The sequence below is a fragment of the Microchirus variegatus genome, assembly GCF_963457635.1.
Source record: "Microchirus variegatus genome assembly, chromosome: 6".
NCBI lineage: Eukaryota > Metazoa > Chordata > Actinopteri > Pleuronectiformes > Soleidae > Microchirus > Microchirus variegatus.
The window spans coordinates 15,653,013-15,668,743 of record NC_139807.1 but is presented as its reverse complement, the minus strand read 5'-3'; the positions used below and the strand labels follow the sequence as shown (position 1 = coordinate 15,668,743).

The following is a 15,731-nucleotide window of genomic DNA, read 5'->3' as shown; positions in this document are numbered from 1 at the left end:
TGGAGATTCAACCAGAAACAGCCGGTGCACTGACACTAAAATGCGTATAGTTGGCACCAAATGGACTAAATGACTCTGTTACATCTGCAATTGAACCAGAAAAAAGTCTGCAGCATTGCATTATTCAGGAATGAAGGGGAACAGGAGCACTGTACATGGGCATTGTGCACGTACTGCCATGAGGACATGGAGGTTATGCCATGTCATATTTTTTAATTCATGCAATAAATGATCCTTTAATAAAGGATTTACTCATGGATTTGTATAATTCCAGCATGGCTGTGGGAAGAGGAGGAACAGAGCGAAATGTCAGCCTAGGACTTGACATTAAGTGTTTTTCTAACAAGAACACACAGTTCATACTTGAAGAGAGTTTTGGCTCTTCAGGTTCTCATCACTGTGAAATAGTGGATTCTGAAGTGCCAGGTGTCAGCTTTAACATAATACTTTGCCAGTCAAAGGATATATAATGATTTATGGAAAATGATGTTCATTCTCGATGGTTGCTTTGATATATTTATGATCATTGTCCTGGGAAATGATGGCATGCCATGGAAAGAGTTTTGATGTACTTGATTCAATCTGATTTCACACAACATACAGAGCAGTTCTTTATCTATCTGCATTCTTATGTGTGGGTTATGTGAGGTTATGTTAATGAGGTTTTCTCATTGCTGACAATTTCACTTGGAGAGTTCTTGATGTGCTGAGCAGTCATAATGGGCGTACCCCAACTGTAGTGTATGGACCTAACGTTTCATGCCTTTGATAGATCAGGGGTCTCAAGCTCCTGCATGCTAATATATGCATCACAATATTCCATCGTAGTATAATAATGATAATAATAATAATAATGATATTCACATTATTCATTATTATCATTAATAATGTAAAAGTGTTTGATATGATATGGGACATGCACAGTTCACAATAATAATTATAAAAAACACATTTATGAAAAAGAATAATAATAACATTAGGATAATACTACACATGCTCGTATTTATATATATAATTTTACATTAAGTACTGTTTATGACAATAACTAAACATCTGTCAAATATCAATTGCAGCACTAACTGGCTTAAACTGGTGCAAAAAAGGTGGCCAACATAAAACAATAAAGCAAAGCCCTTGCTTGAAATACATATCAAAGCTTATTCTCAGGCTTAAAAAACCAAGTGTTTTTTTTTTTGAGTGACAAATGCACTATATATTATTTTATTATGTTCTATATAGTTTAATCATGTCCTGCCAATAAACCCTCCTAAATGTCTGCAGCTGGTTTGTATAACTTGATATGACTGTTATTACTTTAGTTTTGCTGCTTGTCTGTCTCATTACCGAGGAATGACGCACTAAGCCTTATCATTTTAGGCTGCTTCGTCTTATCTCGCGAGACGAGACCTCGTCATGTGACGGTCCCGTGACACTGACGCGACTCTTTGCGGAAGTGACAACACTGCGCAGACAAAGCTAAACGTAAACATAAGCTGTCCCCGTTTGCGCGTTTATATTAACACCAAATCTCATATCAGCTCAGCAATGGACGGACCTGTCAGAGCACCTTCAGACTACGCAGCCGGACCTCCACCTTATGCCAGAGGGTAAGGAAACACGGCGTTACAAACGTTGTAAACGAGCAGCTAGCATTAGCTCAGCCGAATTTAGCATCCCGGTCTGTCAGTGAAGACACACACGTTCATGTCCCTGCTGCAGTCAAACAGTTCCTGCTGCAGTGTGTGTGTGTCATTTGTTTCACTAATCAAAACTACAGACACTACATTTTAAGTTCACCCGTATTATGTTCCCCAATTTCACTGAAATAACAGGCTGAAATGTGTCTTTATCAATATCCGGTTTATAAATAAAATAGCAGTAAGTATTTACCAAATGTAGAAAATAATATAATTAATTAGATTTTATCGCCTTTGTTAATATTGTCAATGCTTCTGTTTATGTTTTGTCTCTGTATCTTAACTGCATATCATTGTAAATGAGGGTCATCCCTTTCCTAACTGTAGGTAGTATGTTAAAGATTATACCCATGACCCTTTCAAATCAACCATGTCTATCATATTGGATTGGCTGAGAGACAATTAATTTCAAATTTCAGAGTCATCTTTTAACTCAAGGTTTGTGTATTAGTGGCCCCGCTGTCAATGTGCCGGTGTGTCCTTGGACAAGACACTAAACCTCACGTTGCTCCTAATGGCTGTGCCAGCAGTGCGTGTATGTGTATGAAAGATGAGTGGAGGTGAATGGCAAAACTGTATTGTAACTCAGCTTTGTGTGGTCATCAAGACTACTATATAAATACAGACCATCTATCAAAGTGCCAGATTTGTATGTTACATCTGCTGTACAACACAATTCTCCTTCACTTTTCAGCAGTGACTGATGGATATGATTTCAGGAAAAAAAACACTCAACAAAAATATAAACGCACGAAGAAAAACTTGTAGTTATTGTTATGTGACAAAACAAACCAATAGTCTCACCGGCAGTTCTGGTCGCTGGGCGGAACCCATCACGAAGGTGCTAAGCAGGTGTGGTAACACGTGGCCGGCGGTCATGTGCACGGTTCGCTGTCGTTCCAGTCTCTCTGAAACGAGTCCACAGGCGGCTGACAGTGGAATGATGCACATTCAGTTGTGTTGCCACAGCTGTAACGCTCAACCCAGCGCTCAGCATGCCAATGGCACGCTCCTTCATGATTTGTGATATATGTGGCATATTGACATGTGACAAAAGTCCACATTTTGGTGTGCCCTTTTATTGACCAGACCATAAGGAGTGTCTGTGTACTGGTCATGCATGTTGAACTCCACTCTGCCATGCTCCATGACTCTCGTGAGGTGAAATACACAATCTGAGATTGCAGTCAATAGGAGTGGCCAAATGACTCTGGACTACTGGGTTTGAGCAAAACAAATCATTCCATAAACAAATGTATCAAGAATTTGAGCAAATGTCATGACATTCCATTTTTGTTCACCATTTCAAGTTTGTGAGTTATATATTATATTATATTATATTATATATTGTGCACATATTTTTGTTGAGTATAATTTTATGAATTTACAGAGCTGCCAGTGCTAACAAACGGTTTCATTTAATTTGGTGTTAACCCACATTACATTTAATCAAAGACAAGGGACATCCCCACATCAGGATTCAGGAGACGGCATATCTAGGTCTAGTCATTTCTCAACAGTGAGTTGGCTGTTGTATGAAACTCATCTGACTCATGAACTTGTACACCTCTGCAGAAATGAAGGCTCCCTGGTTTCAGCCCTCAAGACACTGCTGTTCTTCACTATCCTCATGGTCACGTTACCCATCGGACTGTACTTTGCATCAAAGGCGTACATCTTTGAGGGTAAGGTTGTGGCAAATGTTTGTAACACTACCTTGTCTGTGCTTGCAGTTTAGCACAAGTGTTATTCTGTTTTAGTGATAATGAAGATGGAAGGAGGTTGCTGCCACAAGCTCCTCTTCTCATTTTCTTTCAAGTCTGCTTTGTTCCTGATCAGTTTTGTATTGTAACCACATCCCGACTGATGAGGTTTTATTGTTGTTATCCAACTATTGATATTATTCTTGCAGAAAATCTGATTAGCGTTTCACCTTGTGATGAATCTGCCGACCATTTTCCAGAAAATTAGTTCTGTCTTTGTTGACACATTCCTGAACACACAAATATTCAGTATATTGAGTGATATAAAAGAGAACAAATTCATGAATAACTTATGAATTTTCAGAACATCTGTCTTTTCCAATAATAGCAATATGCGAGGCACAGATGTGCCTGGCTTGAAGGGCTTTTACTAAAGTGTATGAAAATGTGTTGTTGGGCTTATTTTTTTTTTAGAAACACCAGTCTTTGTAAATTATCCACAAGGGGCTAAAATACCCCTAAAATTACTCATAGACACACACAGCATTTTATGAGGAACATCTGTACACATGTTTTTTATGCGTTTCCCCCTCCAGCCAATCATGCAGCAGAAATGTTGTCATGAAGATCCAGGTCAGAATATTTTGTTAATAACCACAACAAATGTCAGAATTGGGTAAAAAATATTGTGAGATATTGTGTTATGAAAACAGATGTTTTTCTGAAATCGCATCTCTTGAGACTGAGATTTTTAAATGATATTGCAAGTAGACTGCCGTTATACCACTTTATAGCAGCATGTGTCCTGACTCATTTTTCCATTTGACATGAACATGAACATGGACATGTGACTGCAAGCATAAAAGTAGAACAAAAGTAATGTGTAATGTACAGACCAGTTTCAGGGAAGTATTAATAATGGTGAATAAGGACCCAGAGGGAGGTTGTAATCCAGATGAAACATTATGGATCCCAACAGCCATGAAACAAAGAAAGAAGATAAAAACGTTGCAAACCAGAATTGCATAATCTTTCAGGAGCAAGTTGCAGTTAATCAAAGCATTTTCTCACCTTTATTTTGAATATCACAGCCAGTTGGAGCCTTTTCATTCCATTATTATGGCCACAGTTTATACTTGTATAAATGTAATGGCTGCTTCCAACACAACAGCCTGTACAAAGGTCAAACTGAGTAGTTCACTGGCCTCCTCAGTCACCAGATCTGAATCCAACAAAAACATCTTTGAGATATGGCAGAACAGGAGATTTGCAAATTGACAGCTGAAAAATCAGCTTTAGCTCCATGAGGTTATGACATAAAACATGGAGCTGATGCTCAAAGGATGTTTCCAGCAGCACCATGTGACAAATAACCGAGGCGGTCTGGTTGGAGTCCAAAGGGTGAAACTATGAAGTATTAGTGTTCCTAATAAAGTGATCAGTACCCATACATATCTGTAAAAGGTGAACATCAGGTAACTAGATAAAAAGTAGTGGTAAAACAAACCAGCTTAAAGCAGAATTGTATAACTGTTTTGCTTAAACTTGGCTTTATGATGTTAAAACTATTTGGACTGTGTAATGTGATGATTTTATTTTTGGTTCCCCTTTGGCTTTGTTTTTTATTATTCTCGACCACTGCTAGGACGGGGTTTTTTTTTCAGAAAATCAGCACAAAAAATGCCTTATTCTATATCCAGAAAATAAGCGTATCATAGCAGGGCTTTTTATGATGACACGACACGACACAGCACCAGCTCTGAGGAAAAGTACTTGTGTCCTTACTGGCATCTTGTTATAGCCGCATCATTTTATGACGGTGACCAAAATATGAAAACGCTAGTTACACAAATGTCGATCTGTGTCTGTTCTGTTGCCTATTGAAATTAAATTTATGGGAAGATGAGAGAAAATATGAATGAATATAGACCTATTGGGAATTCTGTAGTCAGTATATCGGATAAAAATGACTTGAATTACTTATTGATAATCAGAATATCTGCTAAAAAATACAGTAAATTGATTCTTGGTGAGGTTTTTTTTTTAAATGTCAGACAAGACTGAAACACGACAACGAGACATATGGGGGAAAAAAATTAGGGTTTTGTAGTTAAAACAATAATAGATGTTTAAAAATTAGCTTCTTGTCATCAGCAGCTGTGATACGGACAAGATATTTGGTCTTTCAAAGTTGAAGTCATGTCACATGGACGTCTGATCACTTTCCTTACTGTAATGTAGATGCTCACCATGACTCATCCTCTCCTCTTCGTCCCAGGTCAGATGAAGATGTCGAGCTCTGACAGCTACTTCTACGCCGCCATCGTTGCCGTGCTCGCTGTGCACGTGGTTTTGGCTTTGTTTGTTTACGTGGCCTGGAACGAAGGGGCCCCTAAAGGGAAGGGCAAACACGATTAAGGCTCGTCCGTGCGAGCTCGCAAAGACCTGCGGAGACAGATGGACATGGAACCTCACGGGACCCCCCTACACCTCGGGCTCCAGCACGAAACATGACGACATCTTCTAACCTGACAGTTAGGGGATCTACTTTGAGCTTCAGCTTTAACCCCGAGGTTAAAGCTTAAATCTAGTGTGTAGTTCTCGGGGTCGTGGGGAGTGGAGGCTGTTGGATGTGTATGTGTGTTGTTGTTTTTTTTTTGTTCACCAGCCTCAGCAGAGCTGTTTTCTGACTTTCTCTTGTATGAAAATGTAACTTTTGTTGGCAGAGGGCAGCCCATATTTTTAAAGAGGTTTTCTTATAAGTTGCCATCTGGCTAAGTTCTGTGAAGAGTACGGAATGCAGGGAAACATCTCGGGCTTTTGATAATGCATGCACACACACACACCGTATGTACTTGTACTGTGTATGTACCAAGGAGTTGGTTCCAAAATACAACACTGCGTCTATTCTTTGAATATTTGGGCTACTGAATAAATCATGCCGTCCTCAAGTTTCACTTCTTATCAGTGTCAAGTTAGGATCCTAAACCCATTATGTGCTTCAATGTAATGCTGTATTTTGGAACACGCTCCTCACAATATCATGTCATTATAATAATATCATCCATTTGTTTGTTCTGTCAAGTCTTTTTTTTTTTTTTATAGACATTTTGAAACTTCAGACTATTTAATGTTTTGTATTGAATGTGTTTGGTGAGATTGAGGATCCAAGTCTGTGTGATTGAGATGAGAACAGTGCTGAAATAAATTTGGGAAAATAAATTATTTAGGTATAGACTCCTATTTGTTACTGATCATGTTATCCGCAACCCATTTATTTATTTATTTATATATATATATATATATAAGTAGTTGCATTCTGAATAACAGAGCGTCCACATGTAAATATGGCAGATTATAGCCATTGGCTACACATGTAGCTTTACACGTAGCCCCTCGGCAGGTTGATGGAATAATACAAAGTATTCATGTGCATATGCTGAAACGAATGAAAAAACTAACTCAAAGGACTTCATGTTGCTCTACATGTAATAAGACTACTTTATCAAAGCATCGTTCAGCCAATTTCATTATATTGTTCCACCCGTTTTCCGGACCAGACTCACAAAGCTGCAAAAATAATATATCTTCCCACACCCGACCTCATTGAAGTTAATAACGAGACCAATATATGCATCACAATTCCACTAAAACAAGACTTCACACACCCACTCAATGAAAATCTGTTCCTATTGGGGTCAGGGTGTAGGTACAGGGCTTTGAGAAGAAGCCTGATTCCCTCAGCCATCACACCACGCTGAGTGTGATCACAACTGTTTTATGATCAGAACTGTTTTATGTCTTAAGACTGGATGGGTGGTGGTGAAGTATGTTTATTATGTGAGGTATTGTTTAAGTCGGTTGCTGTTGTTGCGTCTGTTAAACAAGCGCCGTGTTGTGAGAAAGAATTTCCCCTTGGAGACAATAAAGTGAGAGTCTGAATAAATAAGGAGAATAAGCATATGCTGTGCTGTGGTTCACAAGGACAGACTTCTTGTTATTATAAACTGTGTGTGCTATAGTAAGGCAAACCAGGAAATACAGGGACATTCAGTTTCAGGTGGTTGAGGGACCAAAATGTAAAGTGGCTGGTAATTAAGTGCTTTTTTTTGATAAAATTCACATTGACCTCATTTAATTGCACTTAAGAAAATTGAATAAATTGCACATTGATCTTTTTTAAAAAACGTCTCAGACACTAGTGTGATTAGAAATGGTAGCAGGTCACGTTTTTAAAAAACACCATGGAGTAAAGAACTTCATTACTTGAGTAAAATTACAGATACCCCTTACTAAATTTTACTCAAGTACAAGTAAAAGTACTACAGTCAGATGTCTACTTACAAGTAAAAGTACTGAAGTGCTTGTTTTTAAAAGTACTTGAGTATCAAGAGTACAAGAGTACATTTTCTTAATCCACAGTGCTTACATTTAGGTATAGAAACATCCTACATTGAGTTCTGAAAATGTTAATGTTAATAATTTGAAGAATCTGAACGTGACTGTGTTAAACACACACAACATACTCAAGAACATCAAAAAAATGCTCAGCTTACAAAAATGTGTAATATCAGAAAAGAAAATTCAGCAATTGCATATATGTGTGACAGATTAGACTAAATCTGACCATGGAGTTTTTTTATTTTTTTAAGAAGAAGTAACGGGTAATCACGGTTATGGATAGAAATGTAGCGTACAAGTACCCTAAAGAGTACAATATTTGCCTCTCAAATGTACTTGAGTAAAGTCATGAGTACTCCCCAAAAATGATACTCGAGTAAAGTACAGATCCCTCAACGAACTGTGAGCATAACACAACACAACAGAGCACAGCACAGCATAACGTAACACAAAGTACCAATAACAGAAGAATTAAAGTGGAGAATAGTTTATGTTGGATTGTGGGGGCAGTCTTGACTGACCAGTTACCAAGACTTTACAAGTTGAGTAAATGAGCTGAGGGTGGGCAGATCACATATAACAGTTTTTATTGTATTCCAAGTTTTGGGAGGCCCGATGTGAGAGTCCAAAGCAGCTTTTTCAAAATGGAACTAGACAGTCTCTGGTCGAACTGTCGTGACTGTCTTTTGTTTTTAGAAACTCCTGCAGTGGAGCACTGGTCTAGTCGTCCAAGGAGGATTTTAAACACTAGGATGGAATGTTCATATCTTATCGTATTTTTCCAGCTCAGTAAATCATGCTTTACATAATTGCTTGTTTGTATGCTGTTTCAACCACTTGTCATACGTGATACGACCGTTGCGTTGAAGTTCAGCCGAGCTGATTCAAATATGGGTCAGGGAAAGCACATTTGTCACAGATGGAGGAACTTGTTTATGCATTTATCTCAGAAGCAAACTAACCGTAACATTAAGTCTCGGACTGAAAGTCACACAGCGTGAACTTGACTTCAGCTTCAGCCTGATGTGCAATAATAATAATAACAATAATAATAATAACCTGATATGGAGACAGCTCTTCAACTTTGTGACTATATTTATCCTCTTCTTAAGCAGAATTCACATAAGGTATTTTAATGTGAGGGGAAGACATTCACTCTTTAATTGACTGCCCGAGATGACAATTAAGAGACACTTCCCTGACTTTTTTGCAGAGGATCTTCACTGTCATGTGGGGGCAGGAAACTGACAGTTTGTCCCTGCAGACAACACAATGTGGAGGCCAGCGCGAGGACTGACAGATGCTGGGACTTAATGACCCGTTCTGCCTCAGAAAACATGTCAGCAGCTGACTTCTGTTTGTTTCACTCGGTGGCTGTTGTGAGGGCGGCACTCTTTGAGCAGCATTCGTCTGCAGCTCCCACGCTGTGCGCTGTACAGTGCAGTTTGCTGCCGGACAAGGCCGGTGTCAGAGATGAGGTGACAGGCCTGTGAGCAATCAAAACGGACCTCACAGGAATCTCATACGCTTGCCCTTCACGGCATCTCTAAGTCGTTGCAAGGGCAGCCTTTTTTGTTTGAGGCTCTTTTTCATTTATCGCACATTAGCAGGTTGAGTGCATTTGTGTCAGGGTGATGAAAAACAGGCCGGGGAATACTAAACACTTTACTCTAGTCCAGGATTGCATAAACACGGCGCGACAACAGCTTCAAGATTGTTTCATCTCTGATGTCCTGGCCAAGCCAAACATGCGATTCTCCAAAGTGATGTCATGTTTATAACCTGTAGGAGTCAAAAAGATCCAAACAGAGATGGCACACCACAGTGTCATGGAGTGCGTCTGTGGCTCCAGCAGGTGGCGCGTGCCCAGCAGCAGAACCTTTGCCTGTGAGTGTTTAAGTGGATAGGAAGAGAGAGGGCAGTAGAGCGCTGTGCTACAGCCGCTGGGGTAACATCATGATCATCCCCACCACAGGGAGCAAGCAGAACACAGGGAAAGAATAACTCATCTGGACATGTAAAATTATATCCACCATTAAACAAAACCAAAGAAGGATTCGATTTGATTAGTCTGTGCTTGTTACTCCCACGAAACTCTGTTTTTAGAAAAGATAATTCCGCCTCGAGAAACATAAGCGCTGTATTGTTACTTATTTTGTCCACTTATTGTTTGCCACTGTACATCATGGAGTATGTGAGCAGTATATAACTACTGTGCAGGGTTTTTAATGAGACCCAACTTCCTGTTTTGATGTTGCTGACATTTTGTTTGTGCAGGTGCTTTCCTGCCCAAGTTTGGCATGTGTTATCACTTTTTTTCAGTGAGTGTTTTAAGTGAACGGTCTCTGCACACCCCCCCCAAATAAAAGTAAAAATGTAAAACAACCCAGCCTAAATTGTTGGAACAAAGTACAAAGACCGCATAGTTTTACTGAAGCGTGCATCAGCTATATGCCGGGGACGTATAACTTCAGTGGGTTTTTCAAGGAGCTGCAGCTCCCACTTTGACTTCGTTCTGCATCTTAACAAAAAGCAGAGCCGCTTTGAAGTGGACCGTGTGCAGATGAGTTGATGAAGTTAAGATATAAAGTGACAAATAAAGGAATATTCGAGACACAAATGTGTAACGTTTCCACGAATTGTGTTTCCGTTGTGGTGCAGAGCTTCTTCGGGATTTATGTCTGGGTAGATATTATTTTGCACTTTTTGTATTATTCATTCTCAGAACCTGTCCCCAAAACAAAGACTTCTTGCAGTTCCTTGGAAAAAAACATAGCCCCAGTGATTGTGAGGCCAAGAAAGTCAGGTGACCACGGCGCTGCCAAACCGTGTCATTCTCTCATACATGATATGTGCTCTATAACGTCCCGACTCTGTGATGGGAGCACAGTTTGAAGTCTTGGCCTTACACTAGAAAGGGTTTCATTTCAAAGAGCTGGATATACATCTATACGCATAACTCATATCTATTCATCTGTCAACATTTCTAAGACGCGTATAATCTTTGTCTCAAATAACATATACATAATATACGTAACAAATAACAATCCCGACTGTTCTGTCTGCTTAGGCTATTATTTATTTCCTCAACTGACATATTGCAGATTTGAAACATATTGTCTTTGGCTCTACAACACACTAAAATAAAACACAGTGTGTCCAGACTACACTCGATCGTCTCTCGGGCAAATCGAGAAACTACAGCCGAACAAACTGAACCGGTTTGTTTTTTTAATACATTTAGATTTAAACGTGCATTTTCCATACATTGACAGGAAATCACGAACATACCGGCGTAGACCGCTGCAAAGATATGAGAAGCGCCTCCTCGTCATGAACATGCTATGTCATTGATTTCAAGGTTTCCATAACAGGGGCGTTTGTGAGCCGAGCTTTCCTGGCACACAATGAGTATGAGATGTGTGTGGGATACGCAGGATGGAATGATTTTACACGTCACTGTTGAAACAGGTTTAAATATTTGAGCGTTGACACCGACGACTCCTACACCTGCCAGGTTCGTTGCACGTTTGGAGGTGCTTTGACACGACCCGTATTATTTTTCTACTTCGGTAATATATAATTACAGTTTTGACGTGTGTGTGTGTGTGTGTGTGTGTGTGTGTGTGTGTGTGTGTTTCCGGTGAAATAATTCCCTCTTTTCTCAGTAAAGACTTACAGATTACAAATGCAAATTTAAGACAGGTTTATTTCAAAAACACTTCTTTACAAATAATGGTTCGTCGCCAAGTGCTTTATAGAAAACTAACGACACAGGCATGGGTATAAACAATGATAAACAAAACAATGTGCTTATAATTATGTATTCGCTGGCTGTCGCTTTTAAAAACGAGACAGTGCAAATGTGGGAACTCCTGAGACCAGTGCAATTTCTTTCTGAGGCACGTCCTGGAATTAGTTACAGTGACTCCAGTGTCCAATGTGTTGTCAGGTATTGCACAACGTTTCACTTCAAGTCGAAGCAAGCGAGCTATGCTAGACGGTGACTTCAAAAGAGTTAAATTTAAAGTTAAATGTAACTTTTTTTGCCCTCTCTGATTTCCTTCATCGAGGTCAGGGCAGTGCCGAGCAAGTTTCTCTCCTGAATTCCGTTTCAAAACTTTGGGCACACGTTCATCACAGATGGCAAAGAAGAAAAAAAAAAAAAAAACCTGAGCAGACCATATTTTTGTTGTGTGTTTTTTGGTTCTCGTTGACGACAGTAAATAGTGGCAAGATGCAGCCCTTACACACATCAATGGACTTTACACAGCGTCAGCAAATGCGACTCAACATTTACTGACAATGTGGTGCTGCCACAAATGGCACATCGTTAACATCACTGATGTTATCTGATGTGTTTTTTTTCAAAAGAACCAAATAACCAGAAAATTATGCTAATTATGTTAATTCGAATTATTTTTTCATACAGCCTTCCAACATCACAGTACAATTACAGCGTCTTCCCGTGCCCAGTCGCTGTCACTCGCCTGAAGGCTGGACTGACTCGTGCCATCTCGAAATAAAGCGGACTCCAGTTCAACAACAACAGCAACCCTCTCAAAGCAGTTTAAGACCTAAGGGAGGTTTACGAGAAACATAAACCTCCTCATATCTTCAGATCGTCTATTCTAGTCTTGTTACTGCTGTGTTTGGCACCGCGGCTGGGCCGCGATTGCGTAGGTGACCCGGGGGCCGATCCTGCTCCCTTCTTTGCTTTCAGGTCACATTCCTCTGGCTTGCTGCTGCTCCTTTCCACCGCTAGGTTGTCCTTATTCTGTTTGTAAGCCGCCTTGCTGTGGTAAGGGTGGAAGGACGAGTCTGTGCCCTCAGACAGAGGCGAGAGGTTGTAGCTCGGGACAGGAGGGTAGGCGGGCTGGACTTGGTGAAAATAGTCGTCATAACTCGGGGCAAAGGGCCCAGTAGCATCCTTGGGGTTATTCCCGCCAGCCAGATGACGCCTCCTGAAGGTAATGCCCTGGCGGCACTTGGTGAAGCCCAGGTGGTAGACCTCTATGAGGTTTAGGAGCAGAGACACGCTGGCCACCCCCAGCATGAAGATGATAAAGATGGTTTTTTCAGTGGGTCGTGATATGTAGCAGTTGACCACATTGGGGCAGGGCGGTCTGTCACATGTGTACATGGGCTTCAGTTCAAAGCCATACAAGAGATACTGAGCCACAATAAAGCCTACCTCAAACAGGGTTTTAAAAATCACATTAAAGACATATGTGCGTAAAAGCTCCCCCTGCAGGCGCACTCTTCCCTTCTCATCCCTCACCAGGGCCTTTTTGTGGTGAGCCTCTACAATGAGGGCCTGCTTGTCTGAATGATGTGCTTGCTCCTTCGCCCGCTCTTTCCCCTTGTCCTTTTGCTTCTCCTCCATCCGCACTAGATGGACGATGTGGCCCAGGTAGATCAACGTCGGCGTGGACACAAAGATGATCTGCAACACCCAGAAGCGGACGTGGGAGATGGGGAAGGTGATGTCATAGCACACGTTCTCGCAACCAGGCTGCTTGGTGTCGCAGATGAAGCCCGACAGCTCGTCGCCCCAGACTTTCTCCGTCGCGGCGCTCAGGATCAGAATGCGGAAGATGAACAGGACGGTGAGCCACACTTTGCCCACCACGGTGGAGTGCTCCTGGGCTTTTTCTAGAAGCCTTCCCAGGAGGTTCCAGTCCCCCATGGCTGAGTGAGCTCAGACCTGGGACTGTCAAAGCAGTGAAAAAGAGTACAAATACATCAGTTACTTTCTCCTGATTTTTGATTTCCATGACAAACATAAACCTGATCTAGAGGTCAAAGCCAGCATCAGTTAAGCTTTAAAATGTCTTACCTAAGTTCAGCAGCGCTCAAACCAAATCAGCCTCAAGGGAGCCAAGTGACTAAGTGAGTGTGGGACTCGGCTGTTGAGCAGGTAGATCGGCCTTTTCCATGTGGACTCAGACGGGATTATATTTACTTTAGGAGGGTATATATTTGGCAAGTGTGGACAGGGTGTGGGGGTCGTTTCCAGTCATGAGTCTGTGGCTGCTGGCCTTCCGGACCCAAGCCACAGCAACATGATCCACACGAACTGAAATCAAACACCAGGCAGATGTGGTGGAAGTGTGAATTAGAAACAGTTGAGTAACGTTGGTATTGTCCTCAAACATGTTATGTTATAAATATATGCTGCTCCTGATGGATGGACGACAGTAATGCGGTGGTGGATATGCTGCCATGAGGAAGATAAAACTGATACCTGCTGACTTGCTGCCAGGTGGAATGAGCTGCCACTAAAAAATATCTAGTTTCAGCTTAAACCTCTTATACTTTGTAATCCACGATAACAAAGGGGGAAAAAATCATTATTTAAAAAAAGTAAAGGTGAAGAGGTTTCTCTGTCAGTAGCATTGAGTTCCCACAGAAGATAGCCGTAAACACCTTAAATTATTTGAATTGTGTTGAAATTTTAGCTCCAGAAAGGACACTCAAAGTCTCAAAGAATCACACGTAAAGACATATTTACTGGCTGAACCCACCTTGTTAGCTCATGCATCTCCTGTGGCGAAGCACTACGCGTCTTTGAGGGTCCATGAAGCCTTCTCTTCATCGCTTACAGGCCTCAGAGCACAACTGATCTTCTGGCCCCCAGCGATGCCCATGAATGGGCAGGGAGAGCGGTGTGGTGGTGCTGCTGCTGCTGCTGGCCACCACCTCTCTGTTCTGTCCACACCAGCAAATCCACTGAGTCAGTCTTCTGTCTTCAGATTGAGCTCAGGCAGGAATCATCAGGATCCAGGCCCCAGGGTCTCCCACTGAACACAACACATGAATACAACCCCACTGGATGCACTTCGCAAACCATGTCTGACTGTGACCTGGCTTCTCACCCTCCCCACTCCTCTAGGTTAAATTTGGCTCAGGGTAAACTCTCCTATATAAACTATTAAAGCCCCTCTACTCGCTTGGAAGAGTGAGTGACGGGGCAGCTGGCCAATAGTGTCGTCTGGTGAATCTGTCTGACCACAAGTGCCGTGGGGGTCTAAATATAGCAGGAGGGTCTCTGCTATCACAGGGGGGTTGTGGGGTAGGAGTCGGAGATGAGTAGCCATTTGCATCCTCAACTTACAAATCACAATGGCAGGAAGGAAGGGAAGTCAACGAAAATGTTCAGCTTTAGAATAACAGCGAGTCTCCGATTGGAGGAACGTAACAGAAAAAAACTGCAGGAAATATTCATTATTTGATCAATTCAGAAAAACTCTGAAAAAAAAACTCACTGTGATAATTGTATTTGTCATATTATCAGTCAATTTATTTCTCTATGTTACATGATATACACACAGTATATTGCATTTCCCCATTTTTTAAAGGTACAATGTGTCAAACTTCAAAAAAAAAAAAAAGTTTAGTTTTGTCCATTGTGGGCTATTTCAATCAAATCAGCTCCTGATATAAATATAAAAAGCTCATTCTGGGGTAATTTGGTGATCGCACACTTAAAGTAAAATTAGGTAATTTTTATTTCAATTTTCAATTTCTGTCAAATAAAAATAATTTCACTGACATTTTACACACCGCACCTTTAAATCTGCATTGTTTACCTCGATGTAAACTGATAACATTAACATACAGGGTGTCTGTATGCATTACAGTATGCATTACATAAAAACAGGTTAAGTTCATCACATCACCAGCGTATGACACATGATCAGAAAAATGAAATGTTAACAAAAAAGGAGGTCAAACTTTAGACATTCACCAGAGATAACTACAAAATAAAACCGCAGTAAACATAAATAGATCATATTTACAAGTGCTTAAAAAAAAAAAAAAAAAATCAATCCAAGCTCAAGTAAACAGCTAAATCTATATGAATCTAATATGTACAGTACTGGGGATAACCGTAAAGTGAGACAAGAAGGTATAAATCAATCAATGA

At 40.7% G+C, this 15,731-nt stretch overlaps 2 protein-coding genes across 2 annotated transcripts; one reads left to right on the top strand and one right to left on the bottom strand.

Annotated features, from left to right (window-relative positions):
* Window positions 1-1,461: 1,461 nt before the first annotated feature.
* vma21 (vacuolar ATPase assembly factor VMA21) lies at window positions 1,462-6,752 on the top strand. Its single transcript, XM_083890962.1, has 3 exons — window positions 1,462-1,607; window positions 3,273-3,382; window positions 5,679-6,752. The coding sequence occupies exons 1-3, from the start codon at window positions 1,546-1,548 to the stop codon at window positions 5,816-5,818; spliced, it is 312 nt and encodes a 103-aa protein (XP_083747088.1). The 5' UTR covers window positions 1,462-1,545; the 3' UTR covers window positions 5,819-6,752.
* A 4,776-nt stretch (window positions 6,753-11,528) lies between these two features.
* On the bottom strand, window positions 11,529-14,645 carry LOC310929026 (gap junction alpha-3 protein-like). The gene is made up of 3 exons (XM_083891722.1): window positions 14,329-14,645; window positions 13,641-13,880; window positions 11,529-13,514 (listed from the first exon to the last, which is right to left on the bottom strand). Exon 3 carries the CDS (start codon window positions 13,488-13,490, stop codon window positions 12,411-12,413), a length of 1,080 nt encoding a protein of 359 aa, XP_083747848.1. The 5' UTR covers window positions 13,491-13,514; window positions 13,641-13,880; window positions 14,329-14,645; the 3' UTR covers window positions 11,529-12,410.
* Between the last annotated feature and the right edge of the window lie 1,086 nt (window positions 14,646-15,731).

Coding starts and splice junctions, on each gene's coding strand:
- vma21 (XM_083890962.1), top strand. CDS start 1,546: ATGGACGGACCTGTCAGAGCACCTTCAGACTACGCAGCCGGACCTCCA. Junction 1,608..3,272: donor CCTCCACCTTATGCCAGAGG/GTAAGGAAACAC, acceptor ACACCTCTGCAG/AAATGAAGGCTCCCTGGTTT. Junction 3,383..5,678: donor AAAGGCGTACATCTTTGAGG/GTAAGGTTGTGG, acceptor TCTTCGTCCCAG/GTCAGATGAAGATGTCGAGC.
- LOC310929026 (XM_083891722.1), bottom strand. CDS start 13,490: ATGGGGGACTGGAACCTCCTGGGAAGGCTTCTAGAAAAAGCCCAGGAG.